Source organism: Lissotriton helveticus, chromosome 1_1, assembly GCF_964261635.1.
Source record: "Lissotriton helveticus chromosome 1_1, aLisHel1.1, whole genome shotgun sequence".
NCBI lineage: Eukaryota > Metazoa > Chordata > Amphibia > Caudata > Salamandridae > Lissotriton > Lissotriton helveticus.
The window spans coordinates 559,276,992-559,304,946 of record NC_136057.1 but is presented as its reverse complement, the minus strand read 5'-3'; the positions used below and the strand labels follow the sequence as shown (position 1 = coordinate 559,304,946).

Here is a 27,955-nt window from a genome sequence, read left to right as displayed (position 1 = left end):
CACGGTTCTCTTTTTACAGGAAAAATAGAGCTAAAAGCCAGAGTTGGCAAACTAATACATCTATACACAACATAATTAACCATCAAAATAACACACTTGAGTCAGTTCCATCGATACTTCAGCTCTGCCATTCGCTGGCCTTGTCTGATCTCCCTGAAATTAATCCACTGGAGGGAACACTTATCATGGGGAACTTGGGAGACTATAAGATTGAAAATATATACCAGATGCTTATTTCCAATCGCCCAAACACATTCTCTGCTCTCCAGGGGATGAGGAGGCCAAAGTGGGGGTTTTGGAGAATGAGGACTGGACTGATGTCTTGGGGGCACCTCAGGCGGTGGCCATTGTGGCCAGGCTTCGGTTGATCCAGATTAAATACCTCCATAGCGTATATTTCATACACCATCAACTATGGTGGATGGGGTGATTGCCTCCCCAACATGTATTTGCTGCAACGCAGATGATGGAACGTTCTTGCATACGGTATGGTGCTGACCTGCATTGGACTGGTTCTGGCACGGGGTGACCTCCTGCCTAGTCAGGGTCTTGGCCTCGTCAGTTCCGATGAATCAGAAAAATACTTTCCTTCACATCACTGACTCACCGGGTGCTAATAGATACAAGAGGTTACTATTATTTCTGGGTCTGGAAGGGGCAGGGCTAAAGCAACAAAAAAACATGGACCATGAGGTTGATCATAGGTCCCTGCAGCTTCTTCCTCCCTTCCTCCCCCTCTTCTCCCCCCGCCCCCCTCTTCTCCCCCCTCCCCCCTCTTCCCCCCTTTCTCCCCCCCCTTCCCCCGCCCCCTCCCCCCTCCCATCTCCCTTCCCCCCTCTCCCATCTCCCTTCCCCCCTCTTTCTCCCCCTAACTTATCTGAAGTTAGATTAAGACTCCCAACTGGCATGACACCCACAGTTATTTTAGCTTTACAATTAAGTAACAGTATATTTTGACAGTATACATTGAAGCGGTTAATATCCAGCATTTTGTTTCCCATTCACCGCTGACATGGCAGGATCGTACAAAGTAGTAAATACAAGAAAAGAATACACCCACCACTCCAATTCCACAACACTAAAGCAGTCAATGAATCCATCCACACTTCGTAAATTAGACTATTCCACGAGCCTGTCCGTGGCCCCTACTCAATATACCAGTTCACTTCAAGTTCTCAGCTTTGATACCAGAACCATCGCAACCTGCCAAGGCACACACCCAGCACTGTGTTATCATGGAGATACTTGGTTCTCAGCTAGGGCCATCCACATATTGTTGACAGTAGCATACTAAGACGTCTATGGTACTTTTCCGGAGTACCTTGTCATCATGCTGACTCACTACACATCAGGAAAGTCCCTTTGATACAACTTCAAAACTAACTTGGATTTAAAATCAGAATGCGTGCTCTTTGATAGCAGCGCCCACCACAAACCAAGCATTGGCATTGCCAATAGGTCTCGCTTTTGGGCCCTTATAAGTAGTTATGCAGCATAATTTCCTTGTTGCAACAACATAAAATGTCGCATGCATAAACACTTAGATGGTCCCAAAAGCGAGCCCTATTGGCTATTTGCAATGCAATAAGTCTTGCATTTAGGCAACTTTAAGCTGTTGGCATAGTAAATGACAATGCCTTTTCAATTTATTGTAAAAGTAAAAATGTTTGAAAGTTATTGTCATTTACAATGCCATTATGTTCAATTTAAGTAAATGGGAGACCTATAGCATTGCAAATGATTGTTATTTATGATGTGTAGCCAGGCGTTGCGTGTGTGAGTGGCGTTGCGTGTGTGAGTGGCGTTGCGTGTGTGAGTGGCGTTGCGTGGGTGAGTGGCGTTGCGTGGGTGAGTGGCGTTGCGTGGGTGAGTGGCGTTGCGTGGGTGAGTGGCGTTGCGTGGGTGAGTGGCGTTGCGTGGGTGAGTGGCGTTGCGTGGGTGAGTGGCGTTGCGTGGGTGAGTGGCGTTGCGTGGGTGAGTGGCGTTGCGTGGGTGAGTGTGGTGTTGCGTGGATGATAGTGGGCTTGCGTGGGTGTGAGTGGCGTTGCGTGTCTGTAAGTGTTGCTGTGTGGGTGAAAGTGGCACAGAGCCTTTGATGTGGCCTGGCGCAGGAGAAATGCTGCTGCTGCTAATTAAATACAAGAGCGGCCGGGAAGCGGCCGGGAAACACAAGTACGGCCGGCCACATAATTAGGGGAGGAGAAGCAGCACAGCACACGCTGGGAGAAGCCCTTTGATGTGCTGTGCGGCCGCGATGCGCGCTCTGTGCTGGGGGAGGGGGGAGGGCCATTAGCCTGAACTCGCGGCAAGATCAAACGAAGGGTGGGAGGGACATTGAGGAACAGATGGCCATGAAAGTGTATGGGCCAAAAGCGCGTGCCTGTGGCCACGTGCACTAGAAGAAAACGCCACGAAAAAATGCGGTGGTTTGACAATCAGTTCGAGCACTTGAATTCTCGCCATTTCCCATTCCTTCGGAATGGTAAAGGACGAGACCTAAAGAACCAACCAGCTGACGACGACAGCAGGAGGATAGTATAAGTACTTTATCAAAATTAATATTATATCTCATTGAAAAGCTATACACAACCAATTCAGTAAGGTACGTCAGGGGCACAGGGCCTTTATTTCAAGGACACCGAGAAACACAAAGTCCATCCCAAAATGAGGTCTAAAGATCGGTGTCCTGACTAAGGGTTTATTGGTCGGCCGGGTTGGTGAAAAAACTATGCATTGGCTTGGTGAAGGCTCCCTTGCCAGCAGCTCTGAGGCATAACGGTATAACACCAGCCCCCCTCTGCTGCTACACAAAGGATATTACAATTGGCACTTGCTATGTCTGGCGGAGACGCTGCACGTCTAAAATGTATACTCTGCTGCTTTGTTTAGCACTCCACGGGCTATTAGCGGGGCACTGTTAAGTCAACATTCACAGAAAGCTCGTGATTTTTTACAATAAACATCACAACGTTTTCAATTAACACGTACATGAAAACGCATCGCACTTTAGCATTCACGTGTGACGTCTGCGCAGCTCACTTCTTTGTGGCTGCACCTCTGGGAAAGAGGCACCAGAGAGCCCCTATCACAGGCACTTCATTGGTTACAGACTAATGTTTCTTACAGCCGCTCTATGGGGAAGCCCTCACGGGTTTACCCACAAGAAGCAGCGGCGTCAAGGGCAGCGTAGCCTCATTGTACATTCCCTTCAGAGTTTTCAACCTGCAAACATGAGCACTGCAATTATGAATGAGGGAAAATAAACTGCAAAACATATGGAGAATTGACAGCGATACAAAGTCTGGTCCACGCGGATATTGGTGAGGAAACACATTAATTCTTTTCGGGTGCGATGGGGAAATGAAGATGCAATCTCGAGGCAAGCCCCATAATTCGTGCTTGGACAACAAACATTCATCTGGTTTTTCGGATTAAAAATGACGAATTTAAATTCGTTCCTGCTGCCTCGGAGTCTATGCAGTCCTAAAAGCAGTTTAAGACACTGCACAGGGGCAGGTCTAGCCCATGTGTTCCTTTCTAGCTCATGTGAGTGCATATCTCACGCCATCGTTATCTCACGTGCGAATTGTACACATTCCTCCCCATAACAAGCTAGTGTCAAAAAACCAAGACTGTTGTATGCAAGAAATTCGAGCTTTCACCAGACATTAGAGAGTATGTGAAAGGGGCTCCTTGCAGAATATTAACCCTTTCAAACGGTTATTTTGGTTCAAATCTTTTAATGAGTTTTCTATGAAACATAAGTAAGTAATGAAGCAAATGGCAAGACAAGACTTCTCAATGCTTTTTCATAATCAGTAATCGTTTGAACAACCGGTCATCACACTCTTGCTCAAACCCACCCTCACCGAAAACCCCCACCTCACCATACACACTCCTTGCAGCACTGACCAAAAAGATCCACATTCAACAAGTCGCAGACCGCTTATAGAAACATGGCAGGTATAGACTCTTCCAAGTGGAGGGCCAGACCCTGCATGGTCTTCTCACCCCTTTCCCACCAGTAAGTGGGAGAATTGTGTTTGTTCTAGAGGGATACCAGTGTGGCCCTAAAATATGGACATGAGAGTTCTCTGGACTCCTGAGACAGATAATCCTCTTCAATTCCTTCAAGGCACATTCTATTTCTGCCCTTATTTCCACCATCACTCGTGGTGCTTCCTGCACCCCAGTGAAAGTAGCGGTCTGGACACTTTTGCCTTCCCTTATTTGGCTGCAATTTCCTGCTTGCTGGTCAGAAGAAGTTGCATGGTTTACCATTTCGTCAAAATTCTCAAAAAAAGAATTGCCAATTCTTCACATTATTCTATAATGCCCTGTATAGCAATGCCTTGTGAAGATTTAAGAACAATGCGATGACGTTTTTCTAAAGAATTGGTATACATTCTATAATAAAGTAATGATGGAAAATGCGAAGACATTGCAATCAACTGTTGAAACAAATAAAAATGTTTGTAAAGGTGGGTTACCTTTCTAGACATTAGCAGTGCACTACGTGTCACATCCTACCTCCGAGAAGAGTCACTAGCAACCTTACAAGGACCCAGTGCCGAGGGTTTTTCTCAGAAGAACATACAAATTCTTATATAACCACAATCGCAAGTTTAGAAAACTGGAGTGCAACTCTTCTGGGCCACAAATTCAGCGTTTAGCAAAAGACTCAAAGTACCACAAAGTAACATTTAACTGAGTCACTGCTCTCACGAACAGGAAAAAACCTTCAAATGTAACCTCACATTTGAGCAGGTTGCCAGACGCACCGTTTAGCACACTTTACCTGTAAATCATTCCCGCCTTCCACATATATTGGCACCATAAATGCAAAACGATAATAACACAAAGAAAACATAATAAAAATGCAGCACTTCAAACGAAAGGCAAGCAAGCACAAAAAGCACTCTCATTACTCACTTAATGTAGTATCTGGCTCCTTCAAAGGTATATCCTTCTTCCCAACCCGTCGGCAAGTCTGGAGAAGGAAAAAAACAAGATTCACTATTGATATACTAGAAGTGCAAGAATACATAAGCACGTACACAAAGGGGCAGGAAAGCCACAGCCATTCACCTCACTGCATGCATGAGAAACCAGTTCTTCGAAAAGAAATAGAGAGGTGCAGGTGCTCAGTATACATCAAGAGGACTAGTTAGTTTACTACTGAGGCTTGCCGGTACTCACCCATTATCAGTATGTAATATGTACAGAAACTAAGTGATACAGAACTGTACCTAATCAGAGGGCCGAATCAGTCACAGAGCAGGAGCACCATTATTTTCCCTCAAGCAATTCACTGCTTCACCAGCACAGAGATAGATCACCTCATTTATGCTGTGGTAACTGATTTGATTTCAAGACTAGAGGCTACCATTCTGCTTGACCATTATTATTGCGCTCCAAGAAGCTCTGTAATAGCAGGAAGGAATAGAATCAAAATTCCGAAATAGAACCTTCCAACACATACAAGCCCCACACCAACCACTGAAGTTCTTACTTTCTTTATTGCTGCCCCATCACAGTTAAGCATTTGTTTTCTTTGAACCCCTGCGTAAATAAGATTAGCGATAATAAGAAGGTACAAGTGTGGTATAAGTGAAAATTCTATTCGAATTTATGGAACTTTATATGTTCTTTTTTTTGTTTACTTTATTAAGGCATTCGTGTTTTATTTTAAAATATTTCTAAAGTACATGCCCTCAAAAATGAAGCTAATGTTTTAAAGATTGTGGGTGAAGCGGTCTGACGCTCTACTAACATTTTTATCATGATTTCTTTAAAAGAGCCTACTGTTAATCAAGTGCAAGGTTTTAAGGTCTCGCTGAAGCCATCCCGTTAGGGATGCTTTGGTGAGATTAAAGTAAGGTCTTTCAAAAGTGCACCCAAAGGCGGATTGCCTACAGTGCATGTGAGCCGGGCGCGTGCACATCGCACACCATTTGTCAGCTTGTGAGCCTCGGCATCAGACTTCAAAGGAATCCGCTCCGTCGTCCCCCCGCATCAGACTTCAAAGGAATCCGCTCCTCCACCACGCAATGCAGAGAGCTTGTTAGTCTCGCTTTAGTTTCCCGTTCTCTCTCTCTCCAGTCTTTCTGCCTCTCTACCCCTACCGCTAACCAATAATGTTTCTGTCACTCACAAAACATCTGCTTAGCACAACTATACGCACTGCTCCCCCTTGTCTTATTTTTCTCGGTATCTGAATAAAAGAGCTTCTTTGACGTCTCTCCCTTCCTCCACTTTTCTTTCTGCCTTATATCTTTTTCATCTGTTGTCAGGTGGTGTCGTCCCGGCCTCGCACAGTCAGTCACAGCTGCTTCTTGTGTCATCAGACAAGATGCAACTTCCTTGTTGTCATTAACTGGCAAGTGACTAATTTCTACATTTGCAAAGATCAGCCAATCGCTGGTCGGGCGCGGAGGTTAAAAAAAAAAAACCAATAAAAAACGACAAGCATTGATTGATTCAGCTCATCCAAGCTGTTCTTTACGTTCTCTGTTTTCACCTAAAGATAAGCCTTGCTGCCCTCTCGGATGACAGCAAACTTGAGTTGTGACTGTACCTTCTCAGGAGCTCTGCCAACTGCCCCTTGTAGCATTGAGAGCTAACTCGACAACTACACCCCGCACCCACTCCACGGATGGCAGCGGCGTTATACACTTTCTTCCGCTGTGTGAAGGAGTGCGTGCAGGAAAGCCAGGCAGAAGCAGTACTGTACTTCATGGCAGGACCGGAAAACGGTACTTCGGTTACTGTGAACGACACCAGACAACCCCAGATAAATAAAATATCTCTAAAACGCAATCTCTTTTCCAAGACACCCGAGCATGCAAATTCTCCGTTTACATCACACGTTACAGACACTGACCACAGTTCAGTCATTCCACACGCTACATGTTACTAAATTCACCCACATTTTCACAGCAATTTTAAGAGAGAATGCTGAGAGCGTGTATCTTTCCTTTCATTTTCTCTGCAAAGGCCCTCATACGAGTTGTCCGCAAATGGAGAGCATAACAATCGACACAGTATTGTTCAGTATTTTATCCAGTTCGATAATTATCGCCTATCCCAAGCTCTTGAGGAGTAACATTAAAATGTTGGTTCTTACTGCACATAAGCCGTATTTTCCCCCAGAAATATTGGCAAGTTGGACCTGGTTATATTTATCTAAAAACACCACTTGTAATGAGGGCCATGGCCGGTCTGCACTCGAGAGCTGCACAGAATAATCTAATGGGTGCAAGTTATTCAACGCACAAAGAGTCAATTTTCCTTGGGTCAGTCAGAAGGGCAATGGAAAGTTTAATCCCAGTATATTCAGCTATTTCCTTCACCGGCACCTCCATTTGCTTAATCAGGTTGCAGCTGGGGAGCATGTTGACGCAGTCTAATTAGGCAACCCCATTCTCGGCACAACAGGGGCGTAACTTACACTGGTGCAGCAGGTGCAGTAGCACCAGGGCCCAGAGGCCTGAGACGCCCACTGAACCCTGATTATTGCTGCATTTTATAATTCAAACAGCAGCCTGGGGGGTTTCCTCCTTGCGCCAGCACCCATGACACACTGGCTATGCCCCTGAAGCGTAATTCCCCCAAAACTTGGAGGGGGACTAATTAGCATATGCAGTTTACAATAACATCACAGTCAGTGATGTCATAAAAGTGATGTCATAAAAGTGACATCATAAGGAGCGATTTCACAACAATATATTCCCCATGTAAAAGCGAATGTGCTTTTATAAGAGTCAAAGTTGAGATACAGTCTTTGCTATCTAAATATATGCATGCAATGTATTCATTCATATCTAAATGACATATACACGTACATCTATCTACTTGCCTGTGAACGCAAACCAGTGGATGTTAAGCAGATCTACATTTAAAGCGTAATCCATGCATTTATAAACAGTTGTTTCATTTACACAGTATGACATAATTGGCAAATGTGATATACCTGATGTGTTATGTTATGTTGAATTTATAAAGCGCACAGCTACTTAAAGTGTCCCGGTGCTGCAATTGTATATGCAAATACATATACAATTGATGAATGCTAATATTAAGAAGCTATGCACAGCTATCATTCACACTCCAAATACCACTCAGTGCCACATAATTACACGCCACATAATTACACTGCACTCAATGCAACATACACTCCAAATACCACTCAACGCCACATAATTACACTAGCTATCGCCCCTCACTTCACCAATCTCTCGCTATCGCCCCTCGCGCTATCGCCCCTCGCCCTCTCGCCCCTCGCCCCTCTAGCTCTCGCCCCTCGCCCCTCTAGCTCTCGCCCCTCCCTCTAGCTCTCGCCCCTCTAGCTCTCGCCCCTCGCTCTAGCTCTCGCCCCTCGCCCCTCGCCCCTCGCTCTAGCTCTCGCCCCTCGCCCCTCGCTCTAGCTCTCGCCCCTCGCCCCTCGCTCTAGCTCTCGCCCCTCGCCCCTCGCTCTAGCTCTCGCCCCTCGCCCCTCCCTCTAGCTCTCGCCCCTCGCCCCTCGCTCTAGCTCTCGCCCCTCGCCCCTCGCTCTAGCTCTCGCCCCTCGCCCCTCCCTCTAGCTCTCGCCCCTCGCCCCTCCCTCTAGCTCTCGCCCCTCGCCCCTCCCTCTAGCTCTCGCCCCTCGCCCCTCGCCCCTCCCTCTAGCTCTCGCCCCTCGCCCCTCCCTCTAGCCCCTCGCCCCTCCCTCTAGCTCTCGCCCCTCGCCCCTCCCTCTAGCTCTCGCCCCTCGCCCCAGCTCTCGCCCCAGCTCTCGCCCCTCGCCCCTCCCTCTAGCTCTCGCCCCAGCTCTCGCCCCTCGCCCCTCCCTCTAGCTCTCGCCCCTCGCCCCAGCTCTCGCCCCTCGCCCCTCCCTCTAGCTCTCGCCCCTCGCCCCAGCTCTCGCCCCTCGCCCCTCCCTCTAGCTCTCGCCCCTCGCCCCAGCTCTCGCCCCTCGCCCCTCGCCCCTCCCTCTAGCTCTCGCCCCTCGCCCCTCCCTCTAGCTCTCGCCCCTCACCCCTCCCTCTAGCTCTCGCCCCTCGCCCCTCCCTCTAGCTCTCGCCCCTCGCCCCTCCCTCTAGCTCTCGCCCCTCGCCCCTCGCCCCTCCCTCTAGCTCTCGCCCCTCCCTCTAGCTCTCGCCCCTCCCTCTAGCTCTCGCCCCTCCCTCTAGCTCTCGCCCCTCGCCCCTCGCCCCTCCCTCTAGCTCTCGCCCCTCGCCCCTCCCTCTAGCTCTCGCCCCTCGCCCCTCGCCCCTCCCTCTAGCTCTCGCCCCTCGCCCCTCGCCCCTCCCTCTAGCTCTCGCCCCTCCCTCTAGCTCTCGCCCCTCGCCCCTCGCCCCTCCCTCTAGCTCTCGCCCCTCGCCCCTCCCTCTAGCTCTCGCCCCTCGCCCCTCGCCCCTCGCCCCTCCCTCTAGCTCTCGCCCCTCGCCCCTCGCCCCTCCCTCTAGCTCTCGCCCCTCGCCCCTCCCTCTAGCTCTCGCCCCTCGCCCCTCCCTCTAGCCCCTCGCCCCTCGCCCCTCCCTCTAGCTCTCGCCCCTCGCCCCTCGCCCCTCCCTCTAGCCCTCGCCCCTCGCCCCTCCCTCTAGCTCTCGCCCCTCGCCCCTCGCCCCTCCCTCTAGCTCTCGCCCCTCGCCCCTCGCCCCTCCCTCTAGCTCTCGCCCCTCGCCCCTCCCTCTAGCTCTCGCCCCTCGCCCCTCGCCCCTTCCTCTAGCTCTCGCCCCTCGCCCCTCGCCCCTCCCTCTAGCTCTCGCCCCTCGCCCCTCCCTCTAGCTCTCGCCCCTCGCCCCTCGCCCCTCCCTCTAGCTCTCGCCCCTCGCCCCTCGCCCCTCCCTCTAGCTCTCGCCCCTCGCCCCTCCCTCTAGCTCTCGCCCCTCGCCCCTCGCCCCTCCCTCTAGCCCCTCGCCCCTCCCTCTAGCTCCTCGCCCCTCGCCCCTCCCTCTAGCTCTCGCCCCTCCCTCTAGCTCTCGCCCCTCGCCCCTCCCTCTAGCCCTCGCCCCTCGCCCCTCCCTCTAGCTCTCGCCCCTCGCCCCTCCCTCTAGCTCTCGCCCCTCGCCCCTCGCCCCTCCCTCTAGCTCTCGCCCCTCGCCCCTCGCCCCTCCCTCTAGCTCTCGCCCCTCGCCCCTCCCTCTAGCTCTCGCCCCTCGCCCCTCGCCCCTCCCTCTAGCTCTCGCCCCTCGCCCCTCCCTCTAGCTCTCGCCCCTCGCCCCTCGCCCCTCCCTCTAGCTCTCGCCCCTCGCCCCTCCCTCTAGCTCCTCGCCCCTCGCCCCTCCCTCTAGCTCTCGCCCCTCGCTCTAGCTCTCGCCCCTCGCCCCTCCCTCTAGCTCTCAGCTCTCGCCCCTCCCTCTAGCTATCGCCCCTCCCTCTAGCTCTCGCCCCTCCCTCTAGCTCTCGCCCCTCCCTCTAGCTATCGCCCCTCCCTCTAGCTATCGCCCCTCCCTCTAGCTATCGCCCCTCCCTCTAGCTATCGCCCCTCCCTCTAGCTATCGCCCCTCCCTCTAGCTATCGCCCCTCCCTCTAGCTATCGCCCCTCCCTCTAGCTATCGCCCCTCCCTCTAGCTATCGCCCCTCCCTCTAGCTATCGCCCCTCCCTCTAGCTATCGCCCCTCCCTCTAGCTATCGCCCCTCCCTCTAGCTATCGCCCCTCACTCTAGCTATCGCCCCTCACTCTAGCTATCGCCCCTCACTCTAGCTATCGCCCCTCACTCTAGCTATCGCCCCTCACTCTAGCTATCGCCCCTCACTCTATTGCATCACTACAGCATCACTCAGCACCACCACTCAGGGGCACCACAACATCACTATGCGCTGCCACAGCATCACTCGTCACCACCACAACATCACTCAGCGCCACCACAGCATCAATCTGTGCAACCATTCAACCACAACTGGTTCAAATATGTTCTCTCAATGTTTCAAGCTTTATTACAAATCTCACAAAAAGATGTTAATATTTCACTTCTGTTCTTGGATTTTCGTCACAATAAAATACACTGAACATAATCTTCACAAAAGTTAGTTACAAAAGTTTAAGCTATTGCCATTATAAATTACAATAACTTTTAAGTATTAATTAAAAAAATTAAAAGCCATGGTTATTTGTAATATCAATACATCTAAGTCACGTAAATACAACACATATTGCATTACAAATCCTATAGGTGTCACATTTGCGAAAGTTATAACTACTGGCATTGTAAATGACTAAGCTATTAATTTCGGTATTTTCAAAACCAACAGATAAATAAAAAATGTGTCATTTACAATAACAATAGCTCAAACTTTCCAAATGCGAGACCTATTGCATTGCAAATGCTGGTTTCATGAGGAGTGATATGTGCTTTACTGAAAGCAAATTAGTTATTGAAGCAGGCTTTGATGAAATGTGCATCTTTGTGACCTCTTCTTGTACGCCGAAATATTGCAGGATTTGAGCACCATTTTTGGCTGGGCAGAAGCCCATTGTAGGTTATTAGTTTGGGATTTGTGCGAGATTCGAAGTTTAACGATATTAGGCTGCCAAATTAGAATGGGTCATCAGCAATTCATTGTAATGGGGAATAGGTTGCCGTAATAGCGCATCCATCACTCACGTGTGAAGTGTCAGTTGACTGAACTGTGAGGCAGACTGAGAGTCACAAAATGATAAACTTGGAAATTGTAAAGGCTGATTTACACAAACAACATGCCAGAGGCTGAAGAAGGTTAATATAGTATGGCAGATGATTAGATTAAGGAAAAACATAATAAAAAAGGTAATTGAAAAAAATGTTGACAATCGGTGAAAAATGCTTATGCTCTATCTTGAATAAGAGGGGTGCTCAGGTGCTTTCAGATGAGGAGTGTTGGTCCTTTATAGAAGGTGAGAATGAGAAATCTAAAGTGGGAAAGAAAACAATTGAAGAAAGAAAAACATATTTAGGACGAACATTTTCAGGAATTTAAGTGTGCGTGGTCTCAGCACCCTCAATGGATATTGTGTGCCAGGAAGAACAAATGATGATCAGGGTAATCCTGATTATATTTTACAGGATGTGTGTTACAGTGAGAATAAAGATTTTATGGATGAAGTTCATGAAAATGCTCTAGATCTCTGTAAATAGAAGGGTAGAATAAAAGTTTGGAAGGAGATTCGAGTGGTATGAAGGATACCACTGAGGGTAAAAGCAAACTGAAAAATCCACTGTGAGCGAGTTAATGTTTAACCCAAGTGTAATTCACCTTTTGTGAACTGCAGACTAGCGGCTATTAGCTATTAATTTGCCCAAAAAGGCTTGTGGAACATTACTCTAGCCCAATTGCTCATGTTGTAGTCAAACACACACCTAGACAGTTTCAGTTGGGAAGGGGAACACAACAGGGATGCCCCCTGTCGCCCTTAATATTTGCTCTAGTGCATGAACCATTGGCAGCATGGGTGACGGGGTTTAGGGGGGGGGGGGGGAAATGGAGATCTCCTTATACGGGGACTCAAATGGACAGAGGACCATGAAGACAGAATTTCGCTATACGCATACGACATACTGTTATATATGGCCTCGCCAACAACCACTCTCCACCGTGTCCTTCATATTTTCTATATTTTGGGCGACCATTCAGTATATACACACAAATGGTCTAAGTCGCAATGATACTTATTGTGGGGCCCGCAACCTCGTATACCTAGGGACTATGACATCCCAGTAGCCTCCGAGGGCTTCCGTTATTTAGGCACCAATATTACGCTGAACCCCAATCGTTTTTTTGAGGCAAATTTACTCAGACCCTTGAGTCGCTTTAGAGCAGACGTTATGCATTAGTGTTCCCTCCCTTTGACACTCCTGGGAAGGGAGGCCCTTTTCAAGATGTTGGCTTTACCTCGTTTCCCCTATGCGCTACAAAATACTCCATACAGAATCCCCAATGCCTAATTCTCTTGTATTGACAGCGCAGTGCGTACCCTGTTGTGGGACGGACGGCCAACACGTATAGCCCTGCAGAAACTAACGGCGGGTTGGTACAACGGGGAATTGCGTTGCCAGACCTCCGGTCCTATCATTTGGCGTCCCAACTCGTGGCGATTAATCGCTGGGCAAATGGAGACCGGGGAGACCCGAATTTCCGCACAGATTGGTGGCTTATGGGACAAGGTGGGTATCAAAGGGTGTTATACACAAACCTCAATAAACAGGGCCTTACTGGCCAAATGGCACAAACAATCGAAACCTGGCAAGTGGTTAATAAAAAAATTGGGCTGGCATAACAAAATTACATGGGCAACTCCTCTCTGGAAACCCGAGCAGTTGGGGCGACTGAGAACAAGTCCCAGGTTTTATAAATGGGACTTGATCGGGATTTCAACAGTTGGGGACATGTGGAACTCTAGGGGCCTGGTCACATTCACGGACTTACAGAAAGAGTATGACCTGGGACCAACCGAAACTTTCAGATATTTGCAAATTAGCCATGCAATCAAATCAGCAATACCTGGGGGTGGTTCCCTTCCTGATGCTCCCCCGCTGGAAGATAGACTGATACCCATGGTCAAGAAGGCCATTTCCCTAATGTATAAAAAATTGATTAACAACCGCCCTGATCTTCTTGTGTGCCTGCGGAAGGGGTGGGAGGTTGATTTGGGCGAGTTAGAGGAGGAGGACTGGCGAGACGCCCTAGCTCCCCCAAGGGAGGTTGCTATCCCTATGAGACTGCGACTAGTCCATCTAAAAGTCCTGCATCGAGTTTACTTGGCCGTGGGAGTCCTGGCCAAGATGGGTAAGAGACCAGACCCCTATTGCCTCAGACACTGGGGTCAGGAGGGTACCTTGTTTCATACCATCTGGGAGTGCCCAGTTGCCCAGGAAAACTGGAATAAAATTACAGGCCGTTTGGGGAACGCTGGGTGGGGGAGGAGGGGCGGGGGAGGACTGATGATTTCCCCGAAAATATGCTTACTAAACATTTGTGAGGCTACAGACCTCACCCAGAATGAGAAAGCGTGGGTTTCACTTGGCTGGTCCTTGTCAAAACGAAACATTGTACAAAAATGGGGTGTGGGTGAAACACCAGCTGTCAGGGATTGGGTCGCCGGTATGGATAGAGCTATGAATGCTGAAAAATGTGTTCAAACACAGAGGATGCCCAGACAAATGGGATCGTAAATGGGCTGCCTCGTATACATACAAAGGTGAAATATGCTTGTCCCCTACTGTGGAACTACAACGCAGCGAAGAAAGACTACTCTGTCCATTACACAGTGAGGGAGAAGTGCTTGAGTGATGAATTTATGTTGTCATTTTCTGCTGAGAATTACCTACCTGCGACATTCAATAATATCTTGTTACTGATTTGCATAGCTGTGCTATTTGTTATTTTTGCTGAAATAAAAAGTTTTTAAAAAAAGGCTTGTGGAGAGAAAAGTTAGTAACAATAAGAAAGCAGAGTGCTCAAGGCCTTTGGCTCATAATACACTTGTGTGACACCGGATTCAGATCCTGATTTAATAAGTTTTCTGTTTTTTGTTCCATGGGAAGGGATCCAAGATAACGTTTAGAAAGAGCACCTAAATGATGGGAAGACCGCGTTCTAGATGTGGTAGTCTTCTTGCAAGAATAATGGATATGGCAGAAGAAGCACACCATAAGAAGGTACAGGTGGATGCAAATCTTCTCCGCTCCACAGATTGAGCTCAAGGGCAGTTTGATTCTTATAGGGGCTGCAAATGCAGTTTTGATTTCAGAAATAGGCAACACAATTTTATTGTGAATTAGCATAAAGGTGAGTAAACAGGCAAAAAGAGAACTGGTAGAGGATTCTAAAGGGTTACTATTTGGAGATGGGTTGGTTAAAGCAATAGGGAACAAAGCCTCTACATTTACACTTTTGGATAAGGCTACAAGCTCTTTAAGGAGAGTATTTGGAGGCCGTGGAGTTTTTGGAAGGGCGGAGGAAGGTGACGTTTGTCCGGCCTACAATTTCAAAACTACTAGTAGACTTAAGAGGAAGAGGAGGCTTCCAGGGATTCCATTCTAAAATAGGGTTCTATCCATAGTGGAAGATCATGTGGAGGTTGTGGAGAAAAAGTCAGAGCGATGAAGACTACTATTCTTGAAGTGAGTATGAGAACCATCATTGGTTCATTTAAAAATAAAAAGAAAGGGTGGGTGGGTGGAAGAAGTCGTTTTCTAGATAATTGGAGATTAATAGCAAAATATCCATGGGCGTTACAGACTGTAGAGGGTTATATAATTTAGTTCCTGGAGAATCCATGGTAGGAAAAGGAACCTTTATAGAGTTCTCTCAAGATCAAAGATCATTGGTGGATTTGGTGATGACCAAAATGTATAACAATGGGGGCCAGTATTCAGGTTCAGGAGGAGTTAAATAACTTTGTGAGTTTTCTTTTTCTTGTAGAGAAGAAAGTCAAAAGGTAGCGCCCTGTAATAAATTTGAAGAATCTGAACAGGTTTGTAGAGTATCAATATTTCAAGATGGAAGGAATCCATCTTTTGAGGGATATTTTTAAGGCGGGAGATTGGCATGTAAAGCTAGATTTGAAGGAAGCATATTTTACAGTTCTCATAGAGGTGGTCAAAATTACATCCAGTTCACGTGGAAGGGTCACCTGGATTGGCGTGCCATTTTAAGTGTGCGCTTGGAGTATGTTGTAGAATCAGTTGAAAGCCAACTAGGTTGAGTTAAAAGCATGCTGCTCTGCTCTCCAGAGTTTTTCCAGAGATAGTGGAGAAATATGCAGTTCTTTTAAGGATGGACAATCTTTCATCTGTTCGTTATATAAATTATTTACAGAAACACAGATCAAAGAAGCTGTTCGAGTTAATAATGGAATTTTGAACTACTGTTTGGAGCACAAGATTTCAGCGATGGTAGAGTATTAGCCAGGCCAAGAAAATATGGTGGCTAATTGGAATTACTAAGAGTTCAGAGATTACATTGAAGTTCAATGTTTTAGTACAATAATAAATCTAGAGCCCTACACAGTCAATTCTTCTTGGTCTGTCAATGTAGCAGATCCAAAAGCTTTATTGTCGAAGCATCCAGAATTCCATGGCAAGCAGGTAAATGAAGAAACAGCTGGCACAAGTTTCGTTGAAGACGACTTTCTGAAGGCTGGGTAGTATCTCAAGAAAACCAGTTTTGTAAGAACTGTGGCATGTATTTGAATAGGAATTCTGTAATCCTCGGACAGGAAGCGCCAACTAAGTTAAAAGTCCTCTATTCCAGAGAACTATATCACAAACAATTCTGTAGAGAGATGGTACTGTTAGCACCCGGTAAATAAACGCACAAAAACAAGTGTAAAGTCCGTAGTAATTTGTGTCCTTAAACCGTAATTACACTAAGTAAATAAGTAAAGCAGCAGCAAGTCATCGAGGCACAGGCTGTCATATCAAGGGCTAGTCGGCCCATACTGCACGCAGTATTCCCGTTAAGCCGGTGTGGTGTCTGAGACAGAGAGTTTAGTGGATCGCTCAATCAGAGAAACCTTGCGGCCCACCAGACTGTCGTCCATTCAAAAGGCATAGCGGGCTTTGGTGGTCCCTCCTAGGCCAGGGGCTCCAACACTGGCCATCATATCGCATATCCTTAATTATAAGGATAGAGACTGTTTCAGTCAGGCTGTCCGGGAAACTGATAAAGCTTGCCTTGAGAACCATAAGATATGTAATTATCCTGATTATACTCATAAGGTGCAGGTCAATCGAAAAAGGTTTTCTTGGAGTTGGAGATCAAGGGCAAGCTGCGCTTCATGGGCCTCTGCTATATGCTGCTATTCCTGGCCCGTTTGGGGGCGCGGAGGGGCCAAAGTCTTATTTATTTGAGTCATCGGAGGATGTGTGGGGATGGCTGTAGGTGTGGGACAAGGTCCGTATAGACAGGATGGGCTCATGGAGATCTGGAACCCGTACAGATAAGGGGCAGTGCAGTCTAAACTGGAGATCGCATGCCGGGTCCACAGGCAGCAGATCTCGGAGTCCTGAGGACTGTGGCCCTGGACGGATTGTGGCGCAGGAGGACATAACTATGGCACTGCCCCCCTCAAACGGAGCATCCAGGCTGGACAGGGCAGAGTCAGTTCTTGTGGTGGCTGCAACGTCAACAGATCCTGTTATATGAAAGGGGACTTGTCTTTGCATATTATGTTTCTCCTTCTCATTTTGGCTCCCCTTCTACTAACCAACCTTTTTCTCTTACATGGGGAGGCACAATGTGGTTAGCAGGGGAGGTGGTGCAGTCCTGTTTAAATGTAATTGGTCAATATTGCAGATCTTGCCCTTCGGGGCATTGTGGACACAACAATGTGAATTGTGTGGGTGGCTTGGAGCCCTCTCCACGTTTTGTGGTAAGTCATGGTTGGGTGGTGGTGTGTGGGGGGGTTAGTTAGGCTGTAGTTCCTGGCAGCTTTAGTATCTATGGATGAGCAGTATGTTTGGTTGGTGCTTAGCTGTTTGTCCAGGATTGGGGGGTTGGGTGAGGGGAGAGAGGGGAGGGGGGGGGGCGGAATATGTTTTTCACACCGTCAGTGGGGATAATGTTTATGGTTGCAGTGCATGTGCTGGTATAGAGGTTATTGCTTTTCCTTGGGGATTGATAAACTGGTTTCCTCTTCTGGTGGAGGGTGAGGGTCTGGATGGGATTACAAGTACTAATGGCGAACAACATACATAGATAGCCTCACATTGAATGTCAGGGGTCTGTGGAATTGCACAAAACAATACATAGTCCACTTGTATCTCTGGCGTCAGAACGTCCAAAATAGCCTGTTTACAGGAAACACATTTGACGGGTTCGGAGGCGCAGAAACTAGCAAAAAAATGTAGGTCAACTTTTTTATGCAACATACTCTTCCTAGGCCATACTGTGGTGCTTTGGATACCCCGGGGTGCTGTTTTGTCATGTGGATATTGAGGCAGATGTGGAGGGTCGTTATATTCTTCTGCAAGGCACACTAGATGGCAGAGACATTACTACCTTTTATCACAAACAAGAGGGACAGGTGCTTGGTAGATCCAGCATACATGCCCCTAGTAGATATGGCAAATACAAAGGTATGTAGTTCCTAAAGGGTGTGGAAGGGCAGTAGAGGGGGAAGAGGGCAGAAAGGGGCATAGGTGTGAGGTGTTCCTGATCTAGAATGGGGACTGAGAATGAATAGCTCTAATAAGGAGCAAGGACCCTCCCACACCCCAAAGGGTGCCAAGCTTCTTCATAGGGCAGCTCATCGTTGGGCCGACGCTGAAATACCCAAAGGGTTCAGCAGGGGAGCTCTTCACCAGAGGTCTTCTCTGGTTGCAGACGTGAAGCTAAAAAGTGGTATGAGGGCGTATGTGGGTGAGTAGAAGTGGGGAAAAAAAAGTGCAAGTTGGAAATAGCTAGGTGATTCCAAACCAATTTTATTCACTGGATTCCTCTGCTACTACTAATAAAAACAACCGACTATCAAAGTCGTGGCTGGCGAGGAAAATTATACCTGTTGCAGCTCAGAATAGTGTGTTTAGGGTGGAGTTGGTCAACATGTTTCATGCCCTAATTCGTCCAATAGGATCTATGGCATTTCTTCAGGACAGGGAGATCCTCCCAGTCCTGGGAGGATCTCCCAGTCCAGGGACAGGGAAAGGGACAGTTAAAAATGTGGAAAGAACGGTCACGTCCCCTGTAATTTGTACCCGAATCGCCGTCCTGTGTAAAAATGAAAGTGTGAAAGAAATAAAAGTCTACCTTCTAGAAAACACCTAAAAGGGGATAACGGTATGGCCCCAACCGAGATGTCTGCGAAACTCCCAATGAGCGAGGGCAGAGCAACTCTAAACAAGGTTTTCCATGGCATGAGACCTACCCACAGCCGGATTACAAGAATACTATCTTGAACACCTATGGTCCCAATGTTGATGATATACAGTCTTATTAAACAATGCAGGGGTTACTTAAAGGCAGTGTGGGTTCCCTCTTGCTGAGGACAGGAGAATTTAATTGCATTCTGCATGGGGAATGGGATCCTAACTTGCCATAGGTGGGTACGAAACCGCAGAGACATGAGTCCCTCACCAGAGTTATGCAAAATTTGGGGTTAATTGATTGATGGCATCTTTCCACAGACACTTGGATATACCGGTCACTCCCTGCCGCACTGCACATACAGCCGTCTTGACCGGCTTCTCATTGTGGGAATGGACACAGGAACTCTACAGGGAGCAGATCATCTAGGGAGAGGTCTACCCGACTATGCACCAGTGAGATTGTAACAAATGTGCCTGCTGCCAGACACGGGGCGGGGGAGGAGGGGTCGAGCATTATTTGGATGGTAACTGGGGTTCCACCGAATCAAGAGCCATGGAATGGGAGTTCCTTAAGACTATCATGAGGGGGGCATGCATTGGAATGACGTGGGGGCAGGCAACCACTTTTCAAGGACATAGAGGGTCAGGAACGGAGCCTACCAATGCTGCATTGGGACCAAGCTGGCTCTGCTACTACATGGGGAGGAGGGGTTCTTCACATCAGACTTAAGTTACAGAAGCTGTGGGAATTCCTAACTAGGCATACACTCATATCTTATTAACACCTGCAGAGAGAGGGGCGCAATATCTGACTGACTGCTGGCCTGGATACTGAAGCGTGAGCAGGAGTTCCCGCCCATTATGAGAATCCAAGACTAGAAGAGACGAGTAGTGACCCGAAGAAATCACATACTGACAAGCCCTGGTGATGCCCTTCCGAGTTATAAACCAAGCTGATGACGAGATCTGCCCGGAGTTTTTTTTTGAGGGGGTGACCTTACCTTGACTCTCCCCTATGAATGAACAAGACATGTGCGAGAACCTCATCCTGGAGGAGCTTAGAGCTGCACTCCGTGATCTGAATAGAGTTAAGGCTCTGGGAGGGGATGGCTTACCTGCTGAGTTTTACCAAGACTACTCTGCTGTTCTAGGGGAGAAAGAATTGTAAGCATTCTCAGAAGCACAGAGGCTTGGAACCCTGACCATGACCATGCTAGGGGGCATAATATGTCTAATGTTGAAGCCCAGAGGGGATTCAGAGGATCCCTACTCCTACAGATCTCTCACTATGATTAACTCGGATGTGAAAATTCTCTGCAAAATATTGGCAAAGCGGCTCAAGGGCATAATCCGTGGGCTGATCCATGAAGACCAATGTGGTTTTATGCCTTCGCACAGCATAGTCCTTAACTTGAGATGTTTAAGACATGTACTGCATGAGACTACTGGCTCGAACCAGGATGTAACAGTGTTGAGGGAGATAGGCTTCGGTCTTCTGGGACTGGATGCAGATACTCTACTCGAGCCCATGGCTTCTGTCAGGGTTGGGGGGGATTTCAAATGTCTGAAAGGTGGAGCGGGGCACCAGTGATGCCCACTCTCTCCACTTCTATTCGCCCTGGCGATCGAGCCCATTGCTATTCTACTGCGTAGGGAGCTGGAACTCAGGGGAATTCAGGTGAGAGAATCGACACTTCATCTCATATGCTGATGACGTGTTGCTATATGTCCACTCACCTGCTCAGGTGGCACCTGTCCTGCTACGACATCTGGAGAACTGTGGATGAGTGTCTGGCCTACGCGCGAGTATATGAAAAAACTCTGCTATATCCCCTCTGGAGATTGGCCATGTTACCACAGAACCAGTTATCTGATCTGGGCATCCGGTGGGAGCAAAGGAGCTTCTGGTACCTTAGCATTATGATCCCTAGGACAGCAGCAGATCATCAGCGAATCATTGCAGATAGAGCGGTGAGGGGTCTTGTTAAGACTATTTAATTCGGGAGTACACCGTCCCTGTCAATTATGGGACGAGCGGCTGTAGCCAAAATGGTCTTCCTCCCCAGGTGCCTAAACCTAGTACAAAATATGCTCTTCCCTCTGCAGGAGAATTGTTTTTGAGCGGTAAATAGCCTCCTCATCTCGCTGGTGTGGGTAGGGTAGTGCAGCAGGGTGGCTGTACCCGTAATATGGAGGAGGGCAATCTGGCCCTTCCGGACATACAACTTTATTATTTAGCGGCACACCGGCAACATGCTGCCAGATGGCGGACTGATACCGACAACTGGAATAAAATCTCCTACAGGGTATAGTAGGGTACGACACATAACCACACATCTTAATGAAAGGAGCTGGAGGTTAGGCAGATGCTCCTATACATTATTTGGTCCACTGCACTGCAGAGGTGTGGTAAACAGTGGTCAAGAAAGTGCTACCTAGGGGCCACATTAGGCTGGGAATTACGCATATGAGATATGGAATAATTTCGCTCGATCGACCTTGATAGGTTCATGAAGAGGTGGAAAGAGGGTGGTGGTGGTGGTGGTGGTGATTAGGTAGGAGGAGGGCAGAACCTTATCTTTCAGTTGTATAAAACGCTTTAGGCTGACCTGACGTGACCTGACAAACCATGTGTACAAAGCGAAAACAGAATGGCAAACAGATTTGGGGGAAGCTATGGAGGATTCGGGCTGGAATCATGCAGGACACCTGGTAAAGACGGTGTCCTGTAATAATCAATTTAAAGTACTCCACTTTAATTACCTGCAACGCACATACTATATACAATAGTATTGACCCTGGCAGGGCGGCTAGGAATGTACGTTGTGGGGGGGGGAGGGTGCCACATTCATACATATGGGATGGCACTGTGCAGGGGTGATTCGTTTCTGGGAGGAGGTGGTGGCCCGCATTGAGAAATCGGTGGGGATCCCTATCGCTAAGGCATCTAGCGCTTGCCTCTTGGGTACAGTGGTGAAACCCAGGGGATGCACAATCTCATACAAACTCCTATAATTAGCACTGCTTGTTGCAACAACGAATAGCTATTGAGTGGATTTGGTCCTGGATCCCAAATGAGTACTTATGGATTAAGGATGTCATAGAATGGGGAGTTGCAGAGGAGCAACACATGAGATTTTCTCTAACAGATGATGGGGGGGGGAATGTTGATTGTATGTGCTCAAATGAATAAATAAAGTTTGTTTTTTTTAAGTGTGAAAGTTGTGTGAGAAATGGTGGCTTTGTGTTTTTTGGTGTCTTTTAGAATGTTAGATGTTCATGTCTTTGAAGTTAATAAAAATATTTATGTGCCAGGTGGTTGTTTTCAGATTACAAAGAGAATGAAAACTACAGGGTATATTCACAAGAATGTGTGAAATGGTGGCTTTGTGTTTTTTGGTGTCTTTTAGAATGTTAGATGTTCATGTCTTTGAAGTTAATAAAAATATTTATGTGTCAGGTGGTTGTTTTCAGATTACAAAGAGAATAAAAACTACAGGGTATATTCACAAGAATGTGTGATAACTACCGCAAGAGTAGCGCAACGCAACTTGCAACATCGCAGCCTATCGCGTGAAAATAACCCCGTGGCAACGTGGAATTCACAACGAGGCGGTAGCTTGCGATAGACACCAGACAATGCGGCAAATGGCCGCGTGAAAATCAACGCCACGCCGCAACAAGCATTTGCAATGCAATAGGTCTCACATTCGCAAGAGTTTGACCTACTGGCAACAACATTAATTACGCACCGCTCGCAGGTATTTAAAAGGCATAAATAAAGTCGTCATTTATAATGTCAATAGCTCAAACTCTGGCAAATGTGAAACCTACGGCCTAGCCGGAAAGCTGTGTGAACGAGCGAGACGGCACAGCTCTCCACACAGTGGGAGTACTTTTGTTTCTATATCAGGCATACTTTATCTAATGAAGGGCTTTTAGGCAGAAATCTGGAACTCTGCTCATGGAAAATCAGAGGCAGTTGTCACCCTATAACAAAGGACTTGCTACAACCAAGCTTTAGGTTATACAATTAGTAGTTTTGCATTGTCCCTATATTTTTAGGTCTCACCTGAGCCAGCGCATGCGTTGCTCTGCGAGACATTTAGTAAGTGGGTTTTGAAAGTGCTACCACAGGCCTCAAGCTTGCGATTACGCGTGCAGCCGCCATCTGTCTTTCCTCCGTCACGGGTCATTAAGTGTCTCGCGATCACTTTCATTTTCGCGGCCGCGTCACTTTCACGGCCGCACGGACAATGCTTGTTTTTTTCTTATAAGTCCCACAATTGATCCTGCTTCATCCATAATCCCTACTCATTAAAATACTGAAAATCCACCATTATTATCGCTCTTCAGTGAAGTGCGTTGGCGTATTTCCAGGAGATTGGGGTTTATAGTCATGTGAAAATTGGTCACGCTTTTAATGCAACCACTTTCCTTACAGGTTTTAAAATAACTTAATATAGCGCTTCACACCGCGCATGGGTCGCTTCAAAGCCCTATGTTCCGTTTATGTTCCAATCATGCCAGTAGTTGGTATGATTGTATTAGTGCCCTCGAGTGAGTGAAATGATGTCTGCATTACAGTTTTTGGTTAGTATAATAATAGATGTCGTAAAGCATGAGTGCTATATGGCTTTTTCAGACTGTAGGTGTTGACTGGTTGGATTTTTTTTAAAAGTCCCTTTCATGGTCAGAGCTCATTTTAGTAGGATTTAGAGCAGATGATGCCATTTTGGCATTTCAGTGCTATCTTGCCAGCCCGCTAATGAGTACTGTAGTGCCCAGATGAAAATACACATAACAAAACAAACACAACAAAATAAATAACTGAACTGTTTTGCTCAAAAACAGTTTTCACTAACAAATGCTATAGGGCTGTGACTACTGAATGACAAAATATGTTATGTCCACAGTACCAGCAAACAAAGACTGACTACACTAAAGTGTTTGCATTCGAAAATATGAACCCTTTAAAATAATTATTTATATATAATGAAACCCACGTTGCAATAAAAAAAAGTTGTACTCCAAGTGTAGATGCGTATAGAAGTGGGTAATGTATGGAAAGTAACAGTCCGAAATACACTCCATTAAATAAAGAATATGTGCAGGACACAATCATGAAACAGCAGCTGAGGGAGGAAACTATAAAGTAATTAGCGTCATTTCGGATTGCCGGCTGTGAAAAGGCAATCACCATGGGGGAGCTAAGTACAAGGTACCATGCACAGTGTTCACGGGTGCCTCCAGGCCCAAACCTCTAACTCACCCTCCGTCTGAATTTAGAATCTCGCTTTATCTTCGAGTAGGCTGACAATATGCTGGGTAAGTATGTTATTACAAACAACCACCCTGAAAAAAGTGGATATCATTATTAATTCTAGCTGGCCTGAGAGGCAGCACCTGCAAAGCATACTGCATTGAACTGAACAGGAAAGGCACGGTGCCATAACGCCCAGGGTGTGCTTTGGCACACCACATCAGAGTCCCACAACAGAAAGGGAACCCCTTGTCTACAATTTGCTGCAGTGCCTCTTGAAAGAAGCCAGGTGGGATGCAGGCGTGTTTTCCATTGAAGTTCACCTTGCACCATTCTGGTGACCGTGTACCCGGAATTAAACAGGAAGCACTCTGCACAATTACAAGCCAGAAACTTTGCAAGACAATATGCTTCGCGGAGAAACACTTCTAAATATAAGCTCTCCCTTTACTGCATTAACTTTTGCAAATGTGTTACTCGGCAGGTAGAGATTGCAACTAAGCCTCTTTCTGCGACGTCATCGGCTGTAGAATACCATGACGTCCGCACTCGTTTCAAGCCAGTGGTGATCAGTTCTCAGTGACTGCTTGTCCACATGTCCTTCCGCAATCTTACTGAAGGGTATAGAATCACTCAGTAAAGGTATAATACATGCAGGGAGTGGCCCTCGCTCCGCAGTCCAAGGCTAAATTCCGATTTACAAAGCGTTCATGAGCATGGGGGTGACACTGCAGGGGCACTCTTTAATGTACCCTTGCACGCCTTGGTGAGTCTTCTAAGAATCCCACATTAGTAAAACTGCAAAAAGGGCGCAATCCTTTCTGCTTATGGTGATTGTATATGAATAAAGTCCGAATATTCTAACTTCATTACCAGTCACAAAGGCAGGCTAGAGTATGTAAAATATTGCTAACTGGGTACTCCATTACATACTCCTACATACCACCTAGGGTGGGTCACTCCGACAAACCAGCCCTACTGTCCTTTGTTGGGTTTCTTCACAATAAAAGCGCTTCCTCGCTTGCTGCTCGATCATTGCATTCTGGACTTTGCAGTTCTAGAATTTGCATGTTCCATTCCCACCCTTAGGCTTCATGGTCCAGATTTGAAGCCCCAGTTGCAGCAGGTACTGAAGTGAGACTTCAGCGCACTGGCACAGGCCATCACAGCAGCTTTATTATACAGCGCCTTACTTTTGATTTGGTGCCAGAAGGTGCTTCTGACGACGATACAAGGCTGGGGTCCCTTACTATATATCTGGCAGTGTCGTTGCTTTGTAACTTTTCTGCACAATCAACGGACACTTTTTCCCCTTCCTTATAGGGTTGTAGTCTACAGGTTGGGCCAAGCCGGCCCCAGCATGCAGCTGGCACTCCCAGAGTCTTGATGCATTGGGCTGTTCCACTGTGGGGGTTCAGCTGAGCTGAGCCGCTGGTCTGGTCCCGTCGCTGGATCAAATTTAACAAGCTAGGGAACCATGTTAGAGATATGGCATTGGTTTACAAACAATCTGGAGCCGATGGGGGGAAGGGGGGCGGGGGAGGGAGGTGCGAGGTAGTGAAAGGGCAAGGGCACCATGCGCGCGCTGTGCTGAAACGCCGAGGGAGGGAAAGTGAATGCGCGCAATGCGCACGGTGATGAAAGGCCACCGTGTGCACATCTCCTGTCCCTCCGCGTACTGAAACGCCGCATGCACACCTCCTGTCCCTATGCGTGCACATCTCCTGTCCCCCTTCGGACGCAAAACCCACAAAAATAGATGTCGCCAAGGCGAGCAGCACATGCACTGCGTCGCTAGGCGAGCCCTAAAAATGTGATACGTGAATGCCAAAAAACATGCAATGAGGCAAATTGCAGGACAAAAATCTGAGAAAACGTGCCACAGGCCTGCAAATCCCACACGTCATGCGGGAAAATGCACTATAAAAAGATAGGACAAAAAAAAAATAGAAGAACCAATTCTAACTGGATAGCACCATGGATGCAACCGGACCGAGTGTAGCGGACAAGTCTAACCCCACAAGCCCCACGGAGGACCAGCATTTAACCCCCCTGTTCAGGGAAGGGCAAGGAGAAGAGGAAGACAGGGTTCAGTTCGCAGGAAGCCCGGATCATCGTCACGGATGTCATAGGACACCATCAACAACTGCTCGGCACCTCCACTGCGGCACTGGTTACCCAAACGGAAATATGGCAGACCATCGTCACCAACGTCAATGCAGTTGGAGTGTCGAGGAGGCCACTGGAGGAGGTCAGGAGGCGCTGGCATGAAGTGCACAGCCAAACCAAGGAGAAGCTCTCCCAACAGAAAGGCAGCAAGGCGACTGGAGGTAGGAGTCTTGCGACACAGAAGGAGCTGGATGAGCTGGAGGAAATGGTGGCCACACTCAGCAGTGTGGAGACGGTGGAAGGAATTGGGGGCCTGGATAGAGCACATACGACCTTACCCAACAGCAACAGGGTGAGTACGACCAGGGACGGGGGAGATGGGCACAATGGCACACATGCACAATTATGTGTAGCACACTGCACACCCACAATGATCGTGGAACATGTCACTGATAGCCTTGGCACACTGCAGCACACAAAGAAACTCCAAGTATGCCCCATCCACAATGTGCACAAAGGAGCCCCCTTCAGATCACCAATATCACAACCGACCCATGCACATGTGCTGAATCCAGCAAAGCAGCGGCTCTGTGACCCACACGGACTATGAAAGTAACATTGCATGCCCGATAGCATGGCAGCAGCCCAAAAACATGATGGCCCACGGATCGACATGGAGGTAGCCCAGTGCGGATCACATCCGTAAAGGAGCATGTCACACTCTGACCTGTCCACGTGAACACACACAACCCATAACGTACAACCCATAACGTACAACACAAGCAGCAGACGAACAAGGCATTAGGCCACAAAATCTGTCCAAGCGCACATATAACCCAAGTCAAAAACAAATCATGGCCCGAAAAGCACACAATTCAAAGGCACACTGCCTCAAAGGGAGAAGGCTAGACTAAATCAGAGCTGCAGGGGCAACTCCCCCACAATGCAGCACACACACATAGCAATCACAGAACATTAGCAATGACAGCAATGTGGTACAAAGTGGAACACCAACAACATAGGGCACGGCTCACAACAGGTCACACGTGCCATTGCCTGACACTGATCAAAATGCAAGGGTACTACCACACATCCGTCATGTAGTCGAAAAACACACTGACTGCCATCAATAGTCAGCTTCACCAAAAATTTGACAATGTGCATTGGCATGCAGTCTGAATGTAAACATCTGCAAAAGTCCAAAATACATGTGTAACTCTGTTAACCTGCATCTCACCTTTCACATTGCAGAGGGACAAACAACACCTCATGCAGGGCACAGCACCCTTCACATCACTGATGACGAAGAGGACAACCTGCACATATGTCAAGACACCCTCCTAAGGATAATGGACAGCCTTTCCACCTCATCCCCAGGAGCAGGGCAGGCCAGCTGCCCGAGTTGAGCCCACCACCTGCACAGGCCACCCAGCAGGAAACACACCACGGCTGTCTCCCAGCACCCCCGACCAATACATGGAGTTCCAACAACGTGTGTGGAGTTGGCAGCTGGATTTGGCTTAACAGCTGCGAGTGGGCTTCGAACTCGTGGCAGCCAAACTCAATGCCATACGTGGGTGTCTGAGTCCCATCAGGGACCACGTACAGTCCCTATCGGACACCCCCTGCACGCACCATGCTCCGCCACAGACCTTGGCTGACCTCGCTGGGGCCATGAATCTACTACAAGGACTGTCTGGTCACCATCAATTACAGCACAGAGTTGGCACAGATGCAGAGACCATGGAGCAAATGCAGGCTGGAAGTATGACTGCCAAGGCTGGACACCAGCAAGTAGTAACAGGAAACTTCA

General features: G+C 47.9%; 1 protein-coding gene across 12 annotated transcripts in view; it reads right to left on the bottom strand.

The window, feature by feature from the left end:
* PLEKHA5 (pleckstrin homology domain containing A5) overlaps positions 1–27,955 on the bottom strand; it is a 1,381,245-nt gene that overhangs the window by 1,282,458 nt on the left and 70,832 nt on the right. For all 12 annotated transcript variants that reach the window (XM_078674042.1, XM_078674045.1, XM_078674034.1 and 9 more), the window contains exon 3: positions 4,933–4,990. In XM_078674042.1, the coding sequence (XP_078530168.1) occupies positions 4,933–4,990 (58 nt within the window). The remainder of the gene's footprint in view (positions 1–4,932; positions 4,991–27,955) is intronic.